General features: G+C 48.4%; 1 protein-coding gene and 1 long non-coding RNA gene across 2 annotated transcripts in view; one reads left to right on the top strand and one right to left on the bottom strand.

Annotated features, from left to right (window-relative positions):
- The window catches only part of LOC144320823 (uncharacterized), a 68,767-nt gene that overhangs the window by 16,232 nt on the left and 33,321 nt on the right, over window positions 1–19,214 (bottom strand). Inside the window, exons 3-6 of the mRNA XM_077909802.1 lie at window positions 11,520–11,550; window positions 11,274–11,439; window positions 7,946–8,083; window positions 4,926–5,596 (exon numbers count right to left, since the gene is read on the bottom strand). Coding sequence (XP_077765928.1) covers window positions 8,025–8,083; window positions 11,274–11,439; window positions 11,520–11,550 — 256 coding nt within the window. The 3' untranslated portion in view covers window positions 4,926–5,596; window positions 7,946–8,024. The remainder of the gene's footprint in view (window positions 1–4,925; window positions 5,597–7,945; window positions 8,084–11,273; window positions 11,440–11,519; window positions 11,551–19,214) is intronic.
- Window positions 13,737–16,104, top strand: LOC144320825 (uncharacterized). The gene is made up of 3 exons (XR_013386457.1): window positions 13,737–13,834; window positions 15,350–15,548; window positions 15,884–16,104. It is a non-coding gene; the product is annotated as an uncharacterized LOC144320825 (long non-coding RNA).

Raw genomic sequence — 19,214 nt, 5'->3', positions numbered from 1 at the left:
CAGGACTGTGTGGCTCTATTTCTTATGACATCGGGGGAAAGGCAAAACTGTGGGGACAGAGAACAGATTGGTGGTCGTCAGGGACTGGAGGGAAGGGGCTGACTGCAAAGGGGCACAGGGAAGGTCTTGGGGGCAAAGGGTATGTTCCGTGTCTTGACTGGGGTAGCGGCGTCATGACCGCATACATTTGGCGTATTATAATCTATACCAGTTATACCTCAAGAAATCTCCCTTTAAAAATAACAACTACAACGAAGAGTCTTCCACCTGCAGTGTGACGATGAGAGCTGTTACTCCACATGCCAAGCACCCTGTGGGGATGTTGTTCTAACTGCCAAAGACACCAAGCCCAGTCATATACCTGGAGACTCGGGGAAGCGACCCCAGGCTTGGGCTGCAGACCACTGAACCCACTGTGGGCTGTGTGTCAGCTAGGACTCCACTTATTGCCTGACATGGTACCCTTGTGCAGTGCCCCCACCCCCACAAGGCTGAAGAAGCTGTTCATTCACTCTGCTCTTCCTTTCCTGGTAAGAGGGAAAATTTCTAGCTGGGAAGTTCTGTCTCGGTGCTCAACAATGCTGGGCTGGGCATGGGATGATGCAGGCAAAATGAAGGGCTCCCTCTCTTCTGGTATGATTGACTGTTCTGGGTGATTTTGTTCCACCGTGTTGCTAAAACGCTCTAAGTGAACTCTAGACATCTGCCAGAGCTGTTTTTGTCTGTGGGTAGCAGTTTAACTGTTGCTCTCTGTGGGGGCATGGGAAGGCTGGGTTTGCTGGAGCCAATTCTTCTCCAGCTCTGAACTTGCCAACGTTTTAGAGCTTCAGACCCCCTTCAAACTATTGGAGACAATGAATGACACCCAGGACCCTGTCCAGGGTGATCCATTGCCATGGGAGTAAGGTCAAGGGCTGGGAGGGGCCGCTCTGGGGCTTACTCAGCCTCTCAAGAAACCCTGGGTTTTGGGAAACGTGATCTAAAGACGACGGTGAAAAAATCAATCCATCCACCCATCCACCCCATCCACCCCATCCACCCATCCACCCCATCCACCCCATCCACCCGATCCACCCTATCCACCCGATCCACCCCATCCATTCATCCATCCATCCATCCATCCATCCATCCATCCAATCTCTGTGGCCCACGTATGGTGACAATGGTAGCTGCACTTGTCAGAGAGGCATAGCTGTGGTGATGTTTACACTGGCCCACTCACTGTTGTGGACCAGAAACTATGTCACGTGGATGTCAACTATACTCCAGTACAATAATATCAAGTCACTGAAGCCCAGCCTTGCAGAGTACCACCTGGGGGGCTCACAGTGTCACAGGCTGGAGAGGGGGATCCTCAAGTACCGGGGTCTGGGCAGGTGCAGCTCTCCGGGCCACTGGGCTCTCGAGGCTGGTTCAGTCACCTGCCAGGCCAGGGAGGGGGTCGGAGAGCCCTTGCTCTGGGCAGAGGTGAAGGGGGTAGTCTAGACATTGCTCCCAAATCCTGTGTAGGTGTGTGAGTTCTGCTGCTGCTGGCTATGAGTCTTAGCATGTCTCTGGGCCCCCTGGGCCTGACTCCTCACCACCTGGTCACTGTGAGGATAGTGGAGAAAGGTGAGTTCACAAAGCGCCTGCCGCCTGGGGGCCTCAGTAAGGGTAGCTGCCACAAAGAAGGTGGATGTGACGGGGTACCATCTCCGGAGAACGGTCCAGGCCCACTGCTCCCCAAACCTGCCCCACCCTGCCCAGGTAAGAGGATGTGGCTGTGTCAGCATTGTTGACCCAAGAGGACGGTGACCAAGATAGGGCGCCCAGGCTCTGCCAAGCATCCCTGAAGCCCGCGCGCGCGCGTGTGTGCGCGGGGTATCCCTGCCACCTCTGAGAAGCCCTTCCTGTCCCTTGCAGGATTCAGCCCACTCTCCCACTCACTTCGTTACCACTACACTGGGGGTTCCCGGCACGCCGGCCTCTGTGCCCTCGACCTGGGGGCTGTCCCCACCCTGCACTGCAGCTTCTTCTCAACCCCGAGTCTTGCTGAAATGTCCTCTCCTCAGGAGATCCTCCCTGACACAAGGCGTCTTCTGTTGGCTGCTTTTCTCATTTGTCCTCTGTCCCCTCCACTGGACTGAGTTCTGTAAGGATCTCACCCACCCATCCTGCTCCCTGCTGCAACCCCAGCTCCAAGCCCGAGCCAATTTGCTCTCCACCCAGTGGAGCACCAGTCACCCGACTGCAGTCTTCACATTCCCCCAAGACCCTGTCACAGCCCTCGGGCACCCTTTCCCTCACCTCGGCCCCATCCCCATGCGGGTAGCCATGCCTCTCACTCTGCATCAGGCAAGCCCAGAACTGTGTGTGGTCCTGCTGAAGGGGACTGTCTTGATGAGGGCTAGCCATATCTGTGGGCCTGAAACTCCACCATTAGCACTCATCCCCCTGGCTTGTCCCAAACGGTCACTGGATATCTGCCTATCTGGGCTGGGACCCGGGCTAGGCGCTGGGAACACAGGGTTAATCTGACTTGGAAAACTCCCAGTCTGAGAACAGGGATGCACAAGGCAGGGGACACAGCCAATCACAGCAGGTGAGGCCTGCTATGATGGATGAGGCAAAGAAACAGGGGTTGGGGGACATGTGACCCCTGGCTCAGTGGCTCCCAGTCACACTTGGGTAGGGGAATTTGAGCAAGTGGTGGTGGCCAAAAGGCCAGCAGCCACCTGCTCCTCCGACTCCCACCCAGCAGCCCTGCCAGGCCATCTCCATGTCCCTTCTCCTGGGCCGTGGGGCAAGAGCCACTTCCCACTCCTGGCATGGCTGCTCCCTCAGGCCCAGTCTGCTCCTCTCTATTCCAGGCTGTGTGTGTGTGAGGCAGTCAGAGCCCTCAGGGCACTTCCAAAACATGCACGTCTGCCACTGCCCCAGGTCTGGCATCTGTCTTGCCCTCTGAGGTTCACATGCTTCCTTCTCTGCCCGGTGGGGGCTGGGGGCGCTGGAGATCCAGCATGGAGGATGCCCATCTCAGAGTCCCAGGCCTCTCTGAACTGAGAGTCAGAGACCTGGGTTCTGCTTGCCGTGTGACCTTGGCCAAGTCACTGTCCTTCTCTGGACCTCAGTGCCCTCATTTGTGGAGTGCGGGTGGACTCACACTAGGGATTTATGCTTTCTGCACCCTGCACTTCAGTGACGGAGCCATATCGGACTTTAAGCACACAGGAAAAATTGCTCATTTGTTCATTCTACAAATTCATGCTCCATGTTTTTCAGGTGCCAGCCGAATGAATATGGTCATTTTACAGTGGTCATGCTTCAAAGATTAGAACAAAAGATTGATTCCAACACAAAGGTTTTCAGAAGTGTAGGAGATAGACAATTGATGGCTCCCTAGATGGTTTGCAGCTTCAGTAGTTTAGTTACTGATGAAAATCCCACCAAAATCTCCAATTTGAGCCATTTACGGCTCTTGGTGAGTAAACATTTGTTTTGAGGTTATAAAACACTTTTTTTCTGGCTAGGAGGTAGATTGTTCATGTTCTTTGTTTCCTTTCTGGTATGAGGAGAAAAAGAGATCAGTACTCAAATGCTGCTTATTTTTGTAAATAAAAATTGACAGGACTGGGGGGGAAGCCTTTGAGTCCTTTAGGAGAGATTATCATCCAGTAGTTTCCTAGGAGTATTCACTATGTCTCATTACAACATCCTTTCATATATAAGGTGACACGGTGCCAGACTATGAATTCTGTATATTATTCAACAAAATACATTGCATAGCAACTTTTCTCTTTTCCTCTCTTGATTAGCTCCAAAGTGGAAAAGAAGATATGTCATACCAACTTGAGGGCGCCTGGGTGGCTCAGTCAGTTAAGCGTCTGCCTTCGGCTCGGGTTGTGATCTCGGGGTTCTGGGATGGAGCCCCTTGTCAGTCTCCCTGCTCACTGGGGAGTCTGCTTCTCCCTCCTCCTGCTCCCCCGCTTGTGCTCTCTCTGTGTCTCAAATAAATAAATAAATACATAAATGAATAAATAAATAAACAAATGAATAAATAAGTAAGTGAGTAAAATCTTTAAAAATACTAATTGTGACTTTAAAGGTCGGTCCCATAGTTGTGGACAACAGGGTGACCCTGGTGCCGCTGGGACCATGGGCCCCCGTGAGCTGGGGAATCCGACACAGACAGGGCATGTGGTCGCCTACAGCCTGACACCCTGTGGAGTAGCACACCTTCCTGTCCTACTTCAACAAAGGCATCCCCAGCATGCGGCACTGCACCTGGTGTCCATCCTGTGTGTGACACCACCATCTGTAGTGTATTGTGTACACGGTGGGGACTGAGGAGTTCTGAGTATTCCCAGAGGAAGACTCCAGCTGCCTATGAAAACGACAAATGAGCCAACTCACTGGGATAAAGATTCTCTGTCTGTGAGAGACCGTTCTCTGTCCACACTGCATCCTAAAGACACCATAAACAGTTTATGAGTCACACACACACACACACACACACACACACACACAAGCACACACACGAGTCTCTTTAAGCCTTCAGAATCCAGCAGTCTGCAGCCCCGAAGAGGGCTCCTCTCAGAACCGGACCAAGCTGGCATTCCCCTCTAGACTCCATCCCCTTCCAGAGCTTTAATCACTCTAGAAGTGAATTGTATGCTACTTGGACCGAAGGAGATCATGCCTGGAGCAAATGGGGAGAAAAGATGAGTGAAATGTGACATTGGCCACATGATGGCCCAGATTAATTCAGAGCACCTTCCGACCAAGCCTCACTCTGGATCTTTCAATAATCTGTGGATATTTTCTGAATAAAAATAAATAAATAGATAAATAGATAAATAAATAAATAAATTAATTAATTAATTAATTAATTCAAAAAGGGTGTTGCCTGTGTTCTCCTCTAGGATTTTGATGGATTCTTGTCTCACATTTAGATCCTTCATCCATTTTGAGTTTATCTTTGTGTCTGGTGTAAGAGAATGGTCTAGTTTCATTCTTCTGCACGTGGCTGTCCAATTCTCCCAGTACCATTTATTGAAGAGACTGTCCTTTTTCCAGTGGATAGTCTTTCCTGCTTTGTCAAATATTAGTTGACCATAGAGTTGAGGGCCCATTTCTGGGTTCTCTATTCTGTTCCATTGATTTTGTGTCTGTTTTTGTGCCAGTGTCACAGTGTCTTAATGATCACAGCTTTGTAGTATAACTTAAACTCTGGCACTGTGATGCCCCCGGCTCTGGTTTTCTTTCTCAATATTCCCCTGGATGTTCGGGGTCTTTTCTGATTCCACACAAATCTTAAGATGATTTGTTCCAACTCTCTGAAGAAAGTCCATGGTATTTTGATAGGGATTGCACTGAACATGCAAATTGCCCTGAGTAGCATTGGCATCTTCACAATATTAATTCTTCCACTCCATGAGCATGGAATACTGTTCCATCTCTTTGTGTCTTCCTCAATTTCTTTCAGAAGTGTTCTGTAGTTTTTAGGGTATAGATCCTTTACCTCTTTAGTTAGGTTTATTCCTAGATACTTATGCTTTTGGGTTCAATTGTAACACCCTTTCTGAACTTGGCCACTGCAACTTCTTGCAAGATATATCTGTGAAGGCAGGGGAAACAAAAGCAAAAATGAACCACTGGGACTTGATCAAGATAAAAGGCTTCTGCACAACAAAACTAAAAGACAACCAATGGAACCAGAGAAGATATTTGCAAATGACGTATCAGATAAAGGGCTCGCATCCAAGGTCTATAAAAAACTTATTACACTCAACGGCAAAGAAACAAACAATCCAATCATGAAATGGGCAAAAGACAGGAACGGAAATTTCACCAAAGAAGACATACACATGACCAATAAGCACATGAGAAAATGCTCCGCATCCCTTGCCATCAGGGAAATACAAATCAAAACCACAATGAGATACCACCTCACCCCAGTGAGAATGGTGAAAATGAACAAGACAGGAAACAACCAATGTTGGAGGGGATGTGGAGAAAGGGGAACCCTCTTGCACCGTTGGTGGGCATGTGAACTGGTACAGCCACTCTGCAAAACAGTGTGGAGGTTCCTCAAAGAGTTAAAAATAGAGCTACCCTACGACCCAGCAATTGCACTACTAGGGATTTACCCCAAAGATACAGATTCAGTGAAAAGCGGAGACACCTGCACCCCAAAGTTTATAGCAGCAATGTCCGCAATAGCCACACTGTGGAAGGAGCCTCGGTGTCCTTCGAAAGATGAATGGATAAAGAAGATGTGGTCCATGTATACAATGGAATATTACTCAGTCATTAGAAACAACAAATACCCACCATTTGCTTCGACGTGGATGGAACTGGAGGTATTATGCTGAGTGAAGTAAGTCAATTGAGAAGGACAAACGTTATATGGTTTCACTCATATGGGGAATATAAAAAATAGTGAAAGGGATTATAGGGGAAAGGAGAGACCATGAGTGGGAAAAATCAGAGAGGGTGACAGAACATGAGAGACTCCTGACTCTGGGAAACGAACAAGGGGTAGCAGAAGGGGGGAGGTGGGCAGGGGGATGGGGTGACTGGGTGACGGCCACTGAGGGGGGCACTTGACGGAATGAGCACTGGGTGTTATATGCTGGCAAATCAAACTCCAATAAAAAAAATATACAAAAAAAGTAAAATAAAATAAGTTAGATGCCTCCAAGGTACAACAGCGGGACAGGCAAAGGATGTACACTGCCATTCCAAAAGGAAGAAATAGGGAAGAAAGGAGTGACAGATCCCAAGCAAGTCCAGAACCTTAGGGCAAGAGAGTAATCCTCTTTGGCTCCATGCTCCTCTCTCTGGGGATCCCATCCCACCTCCTGGACCCACTAGAGTGGAAGGCCTGCCTTCCAGGTACACCGCGGTAGCGATCCTACCTCCGCAGCCTTGCCAGACAGGGGTGGGACACCCATACCACAGTTCTCCCTGTGCCTATGGCTGTTGTGGGCTGAAACAATGTACGAGTGGCTCTAAAAGTCTGGGGACTGACTTGTTTTATTATACACGCTAACTTTTCTGCTCATGACCTCCATTTACAATTTCTTTCCATCAATCATCGCCAAGTGCACTCAAGTGTTGTAAAGTGTGAGGGAATCTAATTCTCTCCTCAACATTATTTGAAGAAGCTCCCACTGTCCTCTCCAACCTCCGTGTTAATTATGTGTCGATCGCTTATGCCATTTAGTTTGAGAAAGAGAAGCCCTTCCCTCACTGAACTTCCACCAAGTGCACTGATTCTTCCCGTGTGCCTTCTCCAAGAGACCGTGGGACCTTTTGGCCCAGGGACACACTACACACTACTATTCCCAGTGCCTCCCATCTTTTCTCTTCTCTAGGTCCCCTGTGCTCAGACACCCAGCTCACTGAGCACAGCCTCCCCTACTGAGCACATCATTATTATGTAACAGCTTCTCTGCCTCCCCCCCACCCCCACCCCCACCCACCCCCTCTGGGGAGGCCTAGTCCCCAGTCCCTCTCTGCTCTCCTCAGGACTCCACCGCTAGAAAAGTTGCTGTTTCAGGGATCATCTTGCCTACCTCCCGCCTGTTTACATCTTCTGTGGTCACAGGCTCCTTCACTTATGGGGCCTGCCTGGGCCCAGGCCCACTTGACAGGTAATCTCTGGCTGCCTCTGCTCTGGCTACTCCTGTCCCCAGGCTGCTGCTCCCGTGCCCTCCCAGGATGGCGCTTCACTTCCTCTGAAGTCGTGATCCCCAGGAAGGTGTCCCACAGGGTGGGTGGAATGGAGAGACAAGGCCACCTCTCCTATAAGATTCACTTCAGGGGGCAAAGACATGTGGTTCACATGAAAGTTAAGAAGAACCTGCTGCCCAGACATTTTCCTGTGATCACCGATAACGATCAGGGTGCCATGCAGGAGGACTACCCTTTTGTCCCCCGAGACTGCTACTACTACAGCTACCTGGAAGGGGTCCCTGGGTCCATGGGCACGCTGGACACCTGCAATGGGGGTCTGCGTGGCATGCTGCAGGTCGATGACTTCACGTATGAAATAAAACCGCTGGAGGCTTCTTCCACATTTGAGCACGTGGTTTCCCTGCTTGTGACAGAAGGAAGATCATCAGAGGCTCAAAAGTGTAAGATTGGAGAGCAAGATACAGATCAAGCATATGAGGAGGCAATGCTTGCTGGAACTCCTAGAGCAGGCCCAGTGTATTTGTGGCAGTCACATAGGAAATTTTTAAAAATTCACTACACAATTTCTCACTCTTTATATTTGATGAGGCCTAATATAACACAGGCAATAGAGGGTGTGGTAATGATAAACAGCATACTTCACACAATTTACCAACAATCTCTTATAAATGTCTATGTACGTCTTTTGTGCATATGGAATGATCGGGATCATGTAGAAATAACAAAGAAAAAATCAGCATATTCTGCTGTAGAAGACTTTGGCTTGTGGAAATATTATGGATTTTTCTATAAGATTGAACATGATACTTCCCTACTTCTTACAGGACATAAGATTGTAGGAAGTATATACTTTGCCCACCATGGTGGAACATGCAACCCCAACTGGGGAGCAATGTTTGTGTATGTAGCAAATTATCACATATTCTTGGCTGGGGGTATTTCAGCACACACCTTAGGTCACAGCTTAAACCTTGTCCATGATGTATTTGGTTGTAAATGTTTTAGAAGAAGCCACTGTGTCATGACTGAACAGCCTGGTTTAATGGATATGTTGAGTAATTGTTCTTATGACAGCCTGCACCGTCGAGTTAGTGGATGGGATCCTTGTATGAGCATACCAAATGTACCATACACCAATTTTCCTTATGTAGCTCCTCGTTGTGGTGACAAGATTAGAAATCAGTTGGAAGAATGTGACTGTGGCTCCCTTAAAGACTGCAATGACAATAAATGTTGTGAGACCAATTGTGCCTTTTCCCTTGGGAGTGACTGCAGCGAAGGATCCTGTTGCGTTAACTGCAAATATGCTCAACCTGGACTGCTTTGCAGGGACATACTCGGTATTTGTGATCTCCCAGAATACTGTGATGGGACATCGCATAATTGTCCTAATGACGTTTACACCCAGGATGGAACCCCATGTTCAACGTTAGCTGTCTGTGTGAGAGGAAACTGTACTGATCGTGATATGCAGTGTCAATCCCTTTTTGGCTATGGAATAAAAGATGCTGCACCAGCATGCTATGAAAAACTGAACGTATTAGGTGATCGATTTGGGAACTGTGGGGTGAGGGTGGTACGAGGAGGAGGAAAACCTGTTAGATGTGAAGAAGATGATGTTCTTTGTGGAATGCTGCACTGTCGTGATGTTGAAGAAATTCCTGGTGGAGGTGACCATGTTACATTTCGTCACATAGTAGTAACAGGTATTAATCAAGAAAAATGCTTTGGATACGATGCACACCATGGGACAGAGATCCCAGAAATGGGGCTAGTTGTGGATGGGGCAACATGTGGCCCAGGAAAATACTGCTTGAATCAGAATTGTACTTTTTATCAAGACATGGGTTTTGACTGTGATGTCAGTACATGCAATTTCAGAGGGGTGTGTAACAGCAAGAAACACTGTCACTGTATGAGAGGTTGGAAACCCCCAACATGTGAAGAGAAAGGAGCAGGTGGTAGTATAGATAGTGGCCCTCCACCTGACAGAGAATATGGTTTTCGAACCAGAATAATTTTTAGTATACACCAAACAATACTTCTACTGATTATTCGCTTAAGTCTTTTTCTGATTTCAGGCATCACTGGTGCCTCTCATCACTTAGAAGATATAAAAGAGGAGGATGAAGAACAAAAATGACCTAGACGCAAGTGAATACTAACTGGATGTGCCAGATGACGAAAATCATATTGGTAGGACCAGGAGAAATGATCAAGAATCACTCTGATAATTACATAGTCCTTTAGACACTCTGAGGTTGTCATCTTAAAATAAAACGAGTTGGCCATTTAACATGAGGTCGTCTCTTTTAATATATGTAACATTTCCTTTCTAGCCATATTGTTACTATTCCTACCGGGGATAGTAGAGGACTCTTAGATTCATTAGCAAGAGACCAGTAGTACTCTTGTTAGGATGTGGAATCCAGCGTTTCACAAATGATTGGGTAGCAGACCTTGTTTGCATGGGTATGCATCAGATTTAACAAGTTTTTGGACCATCTCCCAATTGGCCATATACTAGATTTCTGTTATTTGTTCATTTTACTGCTCCTGTTAAACAAATGGCACTTAAAGTGACAGTTGGAAGATATGGTAGGATGGTAAGAACTTTTCCGTCAAGGCACATGGGTGCCAACAGATCTACCTACCGCCTGCCAAGTACGGGCTCCTGGACAAAGCCTCAGGCCGTGAGTTTCAAGGTCCATGTTACATTGGGAGATGCAATGCACTTTGCCAGGATTTTGTGGTGATCAGAGGAAAGCACCCAAGAAAGGCCTGGAACACGTTAGGCACTTAATATATGCCATTATTCCCGCTATTCTCATTATTCCTTTTGGGCTATGCTAAACCTGAGGTATTCCAGCAGAATGAGCTTGGCATTGTATCTTTATCACTTTTTTTTTAGAGTTCATTTATTGATTTGAGAGAGACAGTGAAGTGAAATAGAGTGAGTGAAACAGAGAGAGAGAGAGAGAGAGAGAGAGAGGGTGCACATACACGAGCAGGGAGGGAGAGGGGCAGAGGGAGAGGGAAAGAAGCAGACTCACCTGCTGAGCAGGGAGTCTGACTCAGGACTCCATCCCAGGATTCTGGAATCATGACCTGAGCTGAAGGCAGACACTTAACTGACTGAGCCCCCCATGTGCCCCCGTTGTGTCTTGATTATAAAACTATCACAGGAGGAACTGTCCATCCCTGACTGATACATCACGGCTTAAGGCCCCTGGCTGTTGGAGTCGTAGGAACTCACATTTCATACCTTAGGAAATGCCTGAGCACAGGCTGTCTGTAAAGTACGAGGCAGAACTGACCGTCTGATACGTGTATGGACAAAACATTTACACAAAAGGGAACAGGAAGAGATCGCTTCAGAAATCGTGCAAGAGAAGAAGAGGGTCCCATAAGGGACGTGTGGTACATTAGTGCTATGGAAATGCCTCAGGCCTCAGATCCAAGTTCTTTCTGAAAGTATGGAGTCCAGGTGAGAATAGCACCAAAGGGTCGAGGAAGGACACAGCAAGAGAGAATCAACAGGAGTGCCACTCTGAGCCATTGTGATCTGTCCGTCTTTTCTAGAGCTCTCTTACCTTCTCGTCCAGGTGGCTTATGTGGTAGAGTGGCCTGGATCTTCATCCACGACAGGTCTGAGCCCCTGTTTACTATGTCCTTGTCAAACATGTGTTTCTGCATTGGCACTTGGCACCAGGATCTACTGTCCGCCAATGAATAAATCACGGGAATAAAAGGCACAGCCTAGGGAATATAGTCAATGATGTTGCAACAGCATTGTGGCAGATGGTAGCTTCATTTGTGGCGAGCAGAGCAGGACCTACTGGAAGAAGTCGAATCAACTGTATTGTACACCTGAAAGTAATGTAACACTGTGTGTCAGCTATCTCTAATAAAGAAACATTTTAAACCACAGTGAGATGCCAGGACACAGCCGCTGGGGTGGCAAAAACAAATGTTAAGACTGACAATACCAAGGGCCAAGGAGGATATGAAGCAACCATAGTTCTCCTCTATTGCCGGGGGAGGGCGGGTGGGATGCAAAACTATAGAGGTCATTGGAAAACGGTTTGTCTGTTTCCTACCAAGGTCAGCACACACTGGACTACACACTCAGCGATCCTCCTTCTAAATAGCACTGAGAACATGGGTCCGTACGAAGAACTGCAGGCAGATGCTCACAACAGCTTTGTTCACAATAGCCCCCAAGTGAAAACAACCCAAATGTCCATCAGCGGCGAATGAATCAACCAAGAGTGGTATAGCCACATGATGGACTGCTACTTGGCAGTAAAGAGCAACCAGTTACTGACTCACGCAACAACATGGGGGTGGATCTCAAAATCATGCTGAGTGAACAAAGTCAGATCCAGTAGACTGACTGCAGGACTGTGTGGCTCTATTTCTTATGACATCGGGGGAAAGGCAAAACTGTGGGGACAGAGAACAGATTGGTGGTCGTCAGGGACTGGAGGGAAGGGGCTGACTGCAAAGGGGCACAGGGAAGGTCTTGGGGGCAAAGGGTATGTTCCGTGTCTTGACTGGGGTAGCGGCGTCATGACCGCATACATTTGGCGTATTATAATCTATACCAGTTATACCTCAAGAAATCTCCCTTTAAAAATAACAACTACAACGAAGAGTCTTCCACCTGCAGTGTGACGATGAGAGCTGTTACTCCACATGCCAAGCACCCTGTGGGGATGTTGTTCTAACTGCCAAAGACACCAAGCCCAGTCATATACCTGGAGACTCGGGGAAGCGACCCCAGGCTTGGGCTGCAGACCACTGAACCCACTGTGGGCTGTGTGTCAGCTAGGACTCCACTTATTGCCTGACATGGTACCCTTGTGCAGTGCCCCCACCCCCACAAGGCTGAAGAAGCTGTTCATTCACTCTGCTCTTCCTTTCCTGGTAAGAGGGAAAATTTCTAGCTGGGAAGTTCTGTCTCGGTGCTCAACAATGCTGGGCTGGGCATGGGATGATGCAGGCAAAATGAAGGGCTCCCTCTCTTCTGGTATGATTGACTGTTCTGGGTGATTTTGTTCCACCGTGTTGCTAAAACGCTCTAAGTGAACTCTAGACATCTGCCAGAGCTGTTTTTGTCTGTGGGTAGCAGTTTAACTGTTGCTCTCTGTGGGGGCATGGGAAGGCTGGGTTTGCTGGAGCCAATTCTTCTCCAGCTCTGAACTTGCCAACGTTTTAGAGCTTCAGACCCCCTTCAAACTATTGGAGACAATGAATGACACCCAGGACCCTGTCCAGGGTGATCCATTGCCATGGGAGTAAGGTCAAGGGCTGGGAGGGGCCGCTCTGGGGCTTACTCAGCCTCTCAAGAAACCCTGGGTTTTGGGAAACGTGATCTAAAGACGACGGTGAAAAAATCAATCCATCCACCCATCCACCCCATCCACCCCATCCACCCATCCACCCCATCCACCCCATCCACCCGATCCACCCTATCCACCCGATCCACCCCATCCATTCATCCATCCATCCATCCATCCATCCATCCATCCATCCATCCAATCTCTGTGGCCCACGTATGGTGACAATGGTAGCTGCACTTGTCAGAGAGGCATAGCTGTGGTGATGTTTACACTGGCCCACTCACTGTTGTGGACCAGAAACTATGTCACGTGGATGTCAACTATACTCCAGTACAATAATATCAAGTCACTGAAGCCCAGCCTTGCAGAGTACCACCTGGGGGGCTCACAGTGTCACAGGCTGGAGAGGGGGATCCTCAAGTACCGGGGTCTGGGCAGGTGCAGCTCTCCGGGCCACTGGGCTCTCGAGGCTGGTTCAGTCACCTGCCAGAGCCAGGGAGGGGGTCGGAGAGCCCTTGCTCTGGGCAGAGGTGAAGGGGGTAGTCTAGACATTGCTCCCAAATCCTGTGTAGGTGTGTGAGTTCTGCTGCTGCTGGCTATGAGTCTTAGCATGTCTCTGGGCCCCCTGGGCCTGACTCCTCACCACCTGGTCACTGTGAGGATAGTGGAGAAAGGTGAGTTCACAAAGCGCCTGCCGCCTGGGGGCCTCAGTAAGGGTAGCTGCCACAAAGAAGGTGGATGTGACGGGGTACCATCTCCGGAGAACGGTCCAGGCCCACTGCTCCCCAAACCTGCCCCACCCTGCCCAGGTAAGAGGATGTGGCTGTGTCAGCATTGTTGACCCAAGAGGACGGTGACCAAGATAGGGCGCCCAGGCTCTGCCAAGCATCCCTGAAGCCCGCGCGCGTGCGTGTGTGCGCGGGGTATCCCTGCCACCTCTGAGAAGCCCTTCCTGTCCCTTGCAGGATTCAGCCCACTCTCCCACTCACTTCGTTACCACTACACTGGGGGTTCCCGGCACGCCGGCCTCTGTGCCCTCGACCTGGGGGCTGTCCCCACCCTGCACTGCAGCTTCTTCTCAACCCCGAGTCTTGCTGAAATGTCCTCTCCTCAGGAGATCCTCCCTGACACAAGGCGTCTTCTGTTGGCTGCTTTTCTCATTTGTCCTCTGTCCCCTCCACTGGACTGAGTTCTGTAAGGATCTCACCCACCCATCCTGCTCCCTGCTGCAACCCCAGCTCCAAGCCCGAGCCAATTTGCTCTCCACCCAGTGGAGCACCAGTCACCCGACTGCAGTCTTCACATTCCCCCAAGACCCTGTCACAGCCCTCGGGCACCCTTTCCCTCACCTCGGCCCCATCCCCATGCGGGTAGCCATGCCTCTCACTCTGCATCAGGCAAGCCCAGAACTGTGTGTGGTCCTGCTGAAGGGGACTGTCTTGATGAGGGCTAGCCATATCTGTGGGCCTGAAACTCCACCATTAGCACTCATCCCCCTGGCTTGTCCCAAACGGTCACTGGATATCTGCCTATCTGGGCTGGGACCCGGGCTAGGCGCTGGGAACACAGGGTTAATCTGACTTGGAAAACTCCCAGTCTGAGAACAGGGATGCACAAGGCAGGGGACACAGCCAATCACAGCAGGTGAGGCCTGCTATGATGGATGAGGCAAAGAAACAGGGGTTGGGGGACATGTGACCCCTGGCTCAGTGGCTCCCAGTCACACTTGGGTAGGGGAATTTGAGCAAGTGGTGGTGGCCAAAAGGCCAGCAGCCACCTGCTCCTCCGACTCCCACCCAGCAGCCCTGCCAGGCCATCTCCATGTCCCTTCTCCTGGGCCGTGGGGCAAGAGCCACTTCCCACTCCTGGCATGGCTGCTCCCTCAGGCCCAGTCTGCTCCTCTCTATTCCAGGCTGTGTGTGTGTGAGGCAGTCAGAGCCCTCAGGGCACTTCCAAAACATGCACGTCTGCCACTGCCCCAGGTCTGGCATCTGTCTTGCCCTCTGAGGTTCACATGCTTCCTTCTCTGCCCGGTGGGGGCTGGTGGTGCTGGAGATCCAGCATGGAGGATGCCCATCTCAGAGTCCCAGGCCTCTCTGAACTGAGAGTCAGAGACCTGGGTTCTGCTTGCCGTGTGACCTTGGCCAAGTCACTGTCCTTCTCTGGACCTCAGTGCCCTCATTTGTGGAGTGCGGGTGGACTCACACTAGGGATTTATGCTTTCTGCACCCTGCACTTCAGTGACGGAGCCATATCGGACTTTAAGCACACAGGAAAAATTGCTCATTTGTTCATTCTACAAATTCATGCTCCATGTTTTTCAGGTGCCAGCCGAATGAATATGGTCATTTTACAGTGGTCATGCTTCAAAGATTAGAACAAAAGATTGATTCCAACACAAAGGTTTTCAGAAGTGTAGGAGATAGACAATTGATGGCTCCCTAGATGGTTTGCAGCTTCAGTAGTTTAGTTACTGATGAAAATCCCACCAAAATCTCCAATTTGAGCCATTTACGGCTCTTGGTGAGTAAACATTTGTTTTGAGGTTATAAAACACTTTTTTTCTGGCTAGGAGGTAGATTGTTCATGTTCTTTGTTTCCTTTCTGGTATGAGGAGAAAAAGAGATCAGTACTCAAATGCTGCTTATTTTTGTAAATAAAAATTGACAGGACTGGGGGGGAAGCCTTTGAGTCCTTTAGGAGAGATTATCATCCCAGTAGTTTCCTAGGAGTATTCACTATGTCTCATTACAACATCCTTTCATATATAAGGTGACACGGTGCCAGACTATGAATTCTGTATATTATTCAACAAAATACATTGCATAGCAACTTTTCTCTTTTCCTCTCTTGATTAGCTCCAAAGTGGAAAAGAAGATATGTCATACCAACTTGAGGGCGCCTGGGTGGCTCAGTCAGTTAAGCGTCTGCCTTCGGCTCGGGTTGTGATCTCGGGGTTCTGGGATGGAGCCCCTTGTCAGTCTCCCTGCTCACTGGGGAGTCTGCTTCTCCCTCCTCCTGCTCCCCGCTTGTGCTCTCTCTGTGTCTCAAATAAATAAATAAATACATAAATGAATAAATAAATAAACAAATGAATAAATAAGTAAGTGAGTAAAATCTTTAAAAATACTAATTGTGACTTTAAAGGTCGGTCCCATAGTTGTGGACAACAGGGTGACCCTGGTGCCGCTGGGACCATGGGCCCCCGTGAGCTGGGGAATCCGACACAGACAGGGCATGTGGTCGCCTATAGCCTGACACCCTGTGGAGTAGCACACCTTCCTGTCCTACTTCAACAAAGGCATCCCCAGCATGCGGCACTGCACCTGGTGTCCATCCTGTGTGTGACACCACCATCTGTAGTGTATTGTGTACACGGTGGGGACTGAGGAGTTCTGAGTATTCCCAGAGGAAGACTCCAGCTGCCTATGAAAACGACAAATGAGCCAACTCACTGGGATAAAGATTCTCTGTCTGTGAGAGACCGTTCTCTGTCCACACTGCATCCTAAAGACACCATAAACAGTTTATGAGTCACACACACACACACACACACACACACACAAGCACACACACGAGTCTCTTTAAGCCTTCAGAATCCAGCAGTCTGCAGCCCCGAAGAGGGCTCCTCTCAGAACCGGACCAAGCTGGCATTCCCCTCTAGACTCCATCCCCTTCCAGAGCTTTAATCACTCTAGAAGTGAATTGTATGCTACTTGGACCGAAGGAGATCATGCCTGGAGCAAATGGGGAGAAAAGATGAGTGAAATGTGACATTGGCCACATGATGGCCCAGATTAATTCAGAGCACCTTCCGACCAAGCCTCACTCTGGATCTTTCAATAATCTGTGGATATTTTCTGAATAAAAATAAATAAATAGATAAATAGATAAATAAATAAATAAATTAATTAATTAATTAATTAATTCAAAAAGGGTGTTGCCTGTGTTCTCCTCTAGGATTTTGATGGATTCTTGTCTCACATTTAGATCCTTCATCCATTTTGAGTTTATCTTTGTGTCTGGTGTAAGAGAATGGTCTAGTTTCATTCTTCTGCACGTGGCTGTCCAATTCTCCCAGTACCATTTATTGAAGAGACTGTCCTTTTTCCAGTGGATAGTCTTTCCTGCTTTGTCAAATATTAGTTGACCATAGAGTTGAGGGCCCATTTCTGGGTTCTCTATTCTGTTCCATTGATTTTGTGTCTGTTTTTGTGCCAGTGTCACAGTGTCTTAATGATCACAGCTTTGTAGTATAACTTAAACTCTGGCACTGTGATGCCCCCGGCTCTGGTTTTCTTTCTCAATATTCCCCTGGATGTTCGGGGTCTTTTCTGATTCCACACAAATCTTAAGATGATTTGTTCCAACTCTCTGAAGAAAGTCCATGGTATTTTGATAGGGATTGCACTGAACATGCAAATTGCCCTGAGTAGCATTGGCATCTTCACAATATTAATTCTTCCACTCCATGAGCATGGAATACTGTTCCATCTCTTTGTGTCTTCCTCAATTTCTTTCAGAAGTGTTCTGTAGTTTTTAGGGTATAGATCCTTTACCTCTTTAGTTAGGTTTATTCCTAGATACTTATGCTTTTGGGTTCAATTGTAACACCCTTTCTGAACTTGGCCACTGCAACTTCTTGCAAGATATATCTGTGAAGGCAGGGGAAACAAAAGCAAAAATGAACCACTGGGACTTGATCAAGATAAAAGGCTTCTGCACAACAAAACTAAAAGACAACCAATGGAACCAGAGAAGATATTTGCAAATGACGTATCAGATAAAGGGCTCGCATCCAAGGTCTATAAAAAACTTATTACACTCAACGGCAAAGAAACAAACAATCCAATCATGAAATGGGCAAAAGACAGGAACGGAAATTTCACCAAAGAAGACATACACATGACCAATAAGCACATGAGAAAATGCTCCGCATCCCTTGCCATCAGGGAAATACAAATCAAAACCACAATGAGATACCACCTCACCCCAGTGAGAATGGTGAAAATGAACAAGACAGGAAACAACCAATGTTGGAGGGGATGTGGAGAAAGGGGAACCCTCTTGCACCGTTGGTGGGCATGTGAACTGGTACAGCCACTCTGCAAAACAGTGTGGAGGTTCCTCAAAGAGTTAAAAATAGAGCTACCCTACGACCCAGCAATTGCACTACTAGGGATTTACCCCAAAGATACAGATTCAGTGAAAAGCGGAGACACCTGCACCCCAAAGTTTATAGCAGCAATGTCCGCAATAGCCACACTGTGGAAGGAGCCTCGGTGTCCTTCGAAAGATGAATGGATAAAGAAGATGTGGTCCATGTATACAATGGAATATTACTCAGTCATTAGAAACAACAAATACCCACCATTTGCTTCGACGTGGATGGAACTGGAGGTATTATGCTGAGTGAAGTAAGTCAATTGAGAAGGACAAACGTTATATGGTTTCACTCATATGGGGAATATAAAAAATAGTGAAAGGGATTATAGGGGAAAGGAGAGACCATGAGTGGGAAAAATCAGAGAGGGTGACAGAACATGAGAGACTCCTGACTCTGGGAAACGAACAAGGGGTAGCAGAAGGGGGGAGGTGGGCAGGGGGATGGGGTGACTGGGTGACGGCCACTGAGGGGGGCACTTGACGGAATGAGCACTGGGTGTTATATGCTGGCAAATCAAACTCCAATAAAAAAAATATACAAAAAAAGTAAAATAAAATAAGTTAGATGCCTCCAAGGTACAACAGCGGGACAGGCAAAGGATGTACACTGCCATTCCAAAAGGAAGAAATAGGGAAGAAAGGAGTGACAGATCCCAAGCAAGTCCAGAACCTTAGGGCAAGAGAGTAATCCTCTTTGGCTCCATGCTCCTCTCTCTGGGGATCCCATCCCACCTCCTGGACCCACTAGAGTGGAAGGCCTGCCTTCCAGGTACACCGCGGTAGCGATCCTACCTCCGCAGCCTTGCCAGACAGGGGTGGGACACCCATACCACAGTTCTCCCTGTGCCTATGGCTGTTGTGGGCTGAAACAATGTACGAGTGGCTCTAAAAGTCTGGGGACTGACTTGTTTTATTATACACGCTAACTTTTCTGCTCATGACCTCCATTTACAATTTCTTTCCATCAATCATCGCCAAGTGCACTCAAGTGTTGTAAAGTGTGAGGGAATCTAATTCTCTCCT

The sequence above is a fragment of the Canis aureus genome, chromosome 9, assembly GCF_053574225.1.
Source record: "Canis aureus isolate CA01 chromosome 9, VMU_Caureus_v.1.0, whole genome shotgun sequence".
Taxonomy (NCBI): domain Eukaryota; kingdom Metazoa; phylum Chordata; class Mammalia; order Carnivora; family Canidae; genus Canis; species Canis aureus.
The sequence above is the reverse complement of the archived record's forward strand: the minus strand, read 5'-3'. Positions and strand labels throughout refer to the sequence as shown.